This window comes from Sander lucioperca, chromosome 12 (assembly GCF_008315115.2).
Source record: "Sander lucioperca isolate FBNREF2018 chromosome 12, SLUC_FBN_1.2, whole genome shotgun sequence".
Classification (NCBI taxonomy): Eukaryota; Metazoa; Chordata; class Actinopteri; order Perciformes; family Percidae; genus Sander; species Sander lucioperca.
The window spans coordinates 20,523,075-20,529,142 of record NC_050184.1 but is presented as its reverse complement, the minus strand read 5'-3'; the positions used below and the strand labels follow the sequence as shown (position 1 = coordinate 20,529,142).

At 43.7% G+C, this 6,068-nt stretch overlaps 1 protein-coding gene across 1 annotated transcript; it reads left to right on the top strand.

Annotated features, from left to right (window-relative positions):
- The first annotated feature begins 239 nt into the window (after positions 1–239).
- Positions 240–5,792, top strand: LOC118496526. The gene is made up of 7 exons (XM_036008506.1): positions 240–581; positions 1,384–1,535; positions 2,257–2,706; positions 2,815–3,192; positions 4,067–4,136; positions 4,301–4,469; positions 5,661–5,792. Exons 1-7 carry the CDS (start codon positions 374–376, stop codon positions 5,782–5,784), a joined length of 1,551 nt encoding a protein of 516 aa, XP_035864399.1. The 5' UTR covers positions 240–373; the 3' UTR covers positions 5,785–5,792.
- The last annotated feature ends 276 nt before the right edge of the window (positions 5,793–6,068 follow it).

Genomic DNA, 6,068 nt, shown 5'->3' with positions numbered 1-6,068 from the left:
ACTACAGCGACAAAATCCGAGCGGCTGTTGTTGGTTTGCATTTTGAATCTAAAGATACAGTAGCATCTCACACAGTGACGGTGAAGGGCACATCATACAAAAAGGGCATGTTTATTTTGCTGGGGAAAACTGAAGAAGAGTTGGAGGTTGGCAAGATAGAGCTGGTCATTGTGCACCATGGCTCGGTGTCCTTTGTCTCAGAAAAATATTGTTTTGTTAAGTTGAGGGACATTGGGGTCTATAGTGTTTTGGGGACACCCCAAGAGCAGTTTGTTTGCATGAGGCATGATGATCTACTGGATTATTATCCTTTGCCAGCCTACACAATGTGTGACATTACAATGATCTGTCTCCATCACTCCTTTGCAGAGACATGGCTGCAGCACAGGAGGAGCTCAGGAGGGCTGTCTTGGCAGTCCTTCCGGACCTCCCCGCAGACACACTAACTACCTTGATGGCAGGTCTGGAGGAACTTGGTGTGGAGAACAAGGAGGACATGAGCCTTCTAAGTGAAGAGAATCTTCTGCCCTTTCTCCGTGTGGTCCAGTCTAGAAAGCTCCTCCGTGCCTTTTCATCTCAAGGTAACCGTAGGTTGGGTGGTACGGGTTCTACGGGCGGTTCTGGGATGGGGGTGGTCGTCTGCATGGTGTGTCTATCAGGACACAAGGCACTTTTATCCTTCGTCCTCTTTAATGATTTAACTGTTTTTAATTCTATGTATATTAGGCTACACATCAGAATGTTCACAGTTGAACTCGTAAACCTAGGGTGTGTTCGTAAATTCACTCCGAGCATGCTCTGCTACACTCTTGACGGTTCGGAAACTGCGCACAGAGATAATTTATGAACGCACCCCTAATCTCTTAACTATGCGATCTGGAGACTACTTTTATGGTGCCACTCCCATCATTGCTCCACCATCATAGCCTCTCCGCCATAGCCACCCCATCATAGCCGGTAAAAATGAATTGATTATGTAGCCTTACTAGCCTATTTCATGAACTATGCCCTGAGTCTGCTTTGTGTTATATAGCTTAATGTGTTCTTTGAATTTAGGATTGTGTAAGTATTCCAATATGATTGTGGTGATGGTGTGATTTTTTTATACGATATGATTGTGGCGTGATGTATTAACTGATGTGTTTGGCAGATTGTGAAATCCACTTTCGTTTTGTGCCCTGAAAGTTGCAACATCGATGGCCAAATGGAATTCCCACCTGGTCACCAATCACCTTTTTTTTGTTTTTTGAAGCGTCACATGATGTGACCTTGGCTGTCAGTTGGCTTTCTACAGTTGTTTAGTTTTATAGAAAATATGATGGGTGTTTAAATATACCATAGTATGTCTGGATCATAGGGGTCTAATGGTAAATATTTTTTCAGGTCCCTTCTCAGCCCTGTCTCCTGGCTCTCCACAACTCTCCTCAACCCTGTCCCCCGTGGGAAGTCCACAACTCTCCTCCCCTGAGACACCCCGAATGTCCAACCCAATAGCTCTGCCCTCTCCACGCACACCATGGCCTGTACATTTTAAGGTGGGCCGAGGGGGTCAGTCCTTGGCGATTCCTAAAATATATTTCTATTTTACTCGTTAGGGATGCACCGATGGCAAGATGTTTTTGCTCAGATTTTGTTATAAGATTGGACACGTTAAAAATAAAAACAATAATAAATGGAATAGAATGGGCTGGGTAGGCTACGTTTTGTACATTATTGGTATGATGTAAACATCAGCCACTGTCTTCGGTGAATTCCACTTTGTTGGACCGATTCGCCTTATTCACGCCGCGGCCATGTTAACTTCAGCCTCGTTTTCATTTTCAAAGTGATGCAGCGAGAAGCCTGTCTATGATCTGGAATCCCTTGGTGCGTTCGTGTAGGATGCTGGGGCCGTAAGGAACATATGAACAACTCTCCTAGGTATGCTTTTGTGCACATTAATGCTTCACGTAGGCCCATTTCCCCCATATCACGAAATATTAAATATTACATTTATTCCAGATGGACTGCAACTCAACCTGCTTACACAGCGAGGTATAAAGTTGGTGACGTATGCCTAGCCTACATGGGAAGCGCGCGCGAGAGAGAGTGGAACTCTCTACAACTGGCTACAGACAGGCCTCTTAGATGTCTTAGATTTCTTATCACTGCTTCCTTTGAGTCTGATGCTGAAATTGACTATAAATGCACCCTTAAAAGCTTATATCCTTGTATCCTTCTCTCTTTTTTCACCATTTTCTGTTTGCATCCTTGAAGGTTAACTGGGAGAAGATGACGTCAGAGATCCAGTCAGCCATCGCAAATTCTACTAGACCAAATCCTGCTGCCAGAAGAGCGATGGTCAGAGAGCTTGTTGATCAAATGAGGGTGCACAATGCGAATCCAAATAGAGGGATCTGTTTGAAAGTTGTAAACGATATAATACAGAAGTACCCCACATGTTTTGGGGATGTGGATGATGATGAAAATACAGCTGGAGCATCGCTCGTCCAGCAAGTAAAAACCAGAATCGAGCACGTCAACCGAAACAACACATTGGCACGGTTAAGGAAGAATAAGCACAGCAATCCCCAGGCGAGGACAAATGGAAGAGGTCCTGTTGATCAATATGGATGTGTCCGATGGGCACCTCAAGAACTCCCCTCAGGGGAGACTGAAGAAACCCTACAAGAGATGAAGACTCAGATGCAGCAGCTATATGCCCAGGTAGGAATTGTGGAAATTAATATCTAGGCATCCTGAGGAACAAACTTATATTTTATTTTTGAGTATTGATGCATCTCAATTTTTGACCCCTCCCCACCCCACCCATAGGCAGGAATGTCAGGCGTGGAGAGAGGAGCGCTTCAGAGATGGCTTCAGAGAACCTACATTCTCCAGCGTTGTGATCTCAATGCTGACCCTCCACACAGCATCTCAAAAATGAAGGACGACTGGCCCTTTCTCTTCTCCTTGAAGGGCCTGTTCTCGCATTTCACTGAGCTGACCGGAATTCCTATCCAGGAGAAGCTGCCAGCTGCCATAGACAACAGGAGTCAGAACATCATGGAGTACTTCCAACAGCAGAAGACACCAGGAGTGGGGAAGGTTCTGGAAGCCTACAATGAAGAGAGTGGCAACAAAGCTATCTGCACCATCATGTGCCTGCTTGCTCACTTCAAGGAGGGGGATGGTATCTTCCTTACGGCTGATGTGAGTATAACTTGCAGTGCATATACATAAATTAACCATTCCCTTCCTCCCATCTCTGTTCTGCTATTTTGTAATTGTTAATTACCAGAAATCAGTCACCAGCCACATCCTTTGCTATGGACACTTTGCACAAGTTATTCTCCATATAATACTCCATAGACTCTGATTAGCCTGAGTTTCAGACCGAAGCGCTAGCTTCGGTCTGAAACTACCCGTCTCATTCAAAGTGCATACGAAGGGGGAGGGCTTTAGATACCTTTTCAAAAGAAGACTTTTCCCATTGCCAGTTTGGAGAACAGCCAAAACTTCACCCCTTCTAAATAAGTTATCCATGCAGAATACTGTTCTGGTTTCAGAGCAGTTATTCCAGTGAAGCGTCTGTTTATTACTAAATCTGCCTCAATCGATGGATATTCTCTGATCTCCGAGGCAGTCAGCGCACAGGCAGACATTGCTTGAAAAGGGCCCTCGGCTGATTGGTTCATCACGTTTAGTCCCATCCACCCCCACCACTCATTGGGCTAACATCTTCCGGTCTGGCTGTATTCGTTGCTCTGAATGGGGAATCCAGACCCGAGATGGAGCCTACTCAGTGAAGTGGGCGGAGTCGGTGGTCTGATCCAGGCTAGACTCTGATGGGTTAGCCATTGCTTCCTGCCATGTAGTTCATAAAATAATTTTAATTCACTGTTTTATTGCCATCCATATTTAAAAAAAATATTTGCCATGTACAGATGTTTCTACATTTGGCACCATAAATTTAAGCTGATTTCCCCCTTGGTGTTGAGTAGAACATGACAGCTTTTGGGGCAAGTTTTCTTTGTCGTTGTTTACTCAACTTACCCATGGTTAACTTATGGTTTTTATTCTCCAGCCCTCTGCTACGGCTGCTGATATCGAGAGAGCTGTCACCCTGCCAAGCACACCTCGATTAGTTGTACCAGGTATAATCTTCCCTTATGTTGCAGAAGTTAATCCTTTAATGGAGGGTGGTCAAAGGAGATATAATCAAGTGGAGGTGTGCAAGTCTTTCTCCACTTGAACATTAATGAATTCATGTTAGGTGTGTTGTGCAGCTTTTAGTTATCATATTGTTAATGGGTTTCAGGAGAAATACTGCGCGGCGCAGACACGTGGATTATGTCCATGGAAGGAGCATGTGTGATGGGGCCTCACAGCAACCTCCTGCATGGATTGGCAGCAGTCTTCGCTGCCTACTATGTCTTCAACTTGCAATATCCGGCAGAAGCTGCAAGCACACTTGAATTCATCCAGAGGTGTGTTTAAACATGGCACTGTTATAAAAACGATCATAGCAATGACTTGATATATGAAGGGATCTTAATCAATGTTTATGACTTTTCTGTAATTGACATTTTGTTAGAGTTAAGGATGTCAGTAAGTCGGCCCGGCCCACTAAATACAAAACATATTACTACGCATTTTGAGATTTTCAGATTTTACACATTACTTTACAGGTATAAGAAAAAAACTCAAATTATGCTATCCAATTTAGTGAGAAAGGGATGAGCGAGGAGAGGCATGGGATGGGGAGAGAGGGATGACGATCGCACACACACACTCACTCAATCTCTCACAGGCACTCAGGGGTTAAAGTATTCCGGTACCGTGCCGGATCTCCATGCCGAGACACGGTTGTGAAGAAATTTTCATCAGGATAGAAATTCAGGAAGGTTTATCATTTTTGAGTTCCCCAAAACCAATGGCAGCTCTCACTTAAAAAGAAAACGTGTTTAGCCAATCAGAAGCAGAGTAGGGTGGGACTTGTGTTCGCTAGCTATAACAACGTGCAGCTATCCAACAAGATTAAAGTTTTGTCTGTCTCGCAGATGCGTGATGCATGGAGAAACCCCCCGAAGGCCCGTGTAGCTCGGGTGTTAGAATCACAGATTAGAGATCTTTCTGTTTGTAAACAATGCTCATGAATTTAGACCTGAAAGTAGACCCACCCCTCCGCATCTAATGGTCTGCTCGTTTGGGAAATGGCTGAGATAATTATAAAAGTAAATTGAATGAAAATAATCATTTAAAAATATACAGGCCTATATAAAATAGGAAATCAGATTTTACCGATGCAAAGCTTTTAAAGGGAGATGCATCACGGTTTCAGCCCAATTTCTATCCGATGCACACCACACCAACCGGTGCACTCGCATCGCAGACCCTTGCATCGACGCACCAATGCAAATCAGTGAATTGTGCCAAGCCACAGACACACTCATACTCATATAGCCTACACCGACTCTCAGTCACTCTCTCACACACACACACACACACACACACACACACACACCACACACCACACACACACACACACACACACACACACACACACACACATTCATTCATTCATAAAGATCCCTTAATGTTTCATGTCATGGTTATGACAATGTCATATCAGTCTTAAATGTTACCTGATAAGTGTGTTTTTTTCTCCCTGTTTTCAGAGCCTTTTGCGGCATAAATCCCCAGACGGGCAGCAAGGCAGAGAAAAAACGAGGGCTGAACGCACCAGTTTGCACACTTTTGAGAAAACTGCTGGATTTTGAATTGGTGGGTAGGGGACATTAGTGAGCAGGGGACATGTCTATAAGCAAACTTGATCACAATATTGGATTATGTGTTAGATTACTCATGTTTAGATTCTGAAATATGTTTGACAACTCATGTTCAACCAGTTTGGTACAGTAATAGCAGATGGAAAGCTTCTATTTTTGTATTGCAATGTTATAACATTTTTTACACAAAACCAGGCTTGTTTCAGCCATGTGTTACTAAAATAATCTTACAGGGACAGTGAATTTTACATGTTAAAGATTGTTGCTCAAAATAATGAGGAATGATTGTTTGTGCAT

What these genes read in the sequence shown, in the direction of transcription:
- LOC118496526 (XM_036008506.1), top strand. Translation starts at nt 374, where the DNA reads ATGGCTGCAGCACAGGAGGAGCTCAGGAGGGCTGTCTTGGCAGTCCTT. An exon ending in CCGTGCCTTTTCATCTCAAG is followed by an intron (nt 582 to 1,383) that starts GTAACCGTAGGT and finishes ATATTTTTTCAG; the next exon opens with GTCCCTTCTCAGCCCTGTCT. An exon ending in CATGGCCTGTACATTTTAAG is followed by an intron (nt 1,536 to 2,256) that starts GTGGGCCGAGGG and finishes GCATCCTTGAAG; the next exon opens with GTTAACTGGGAGAAGATGAC.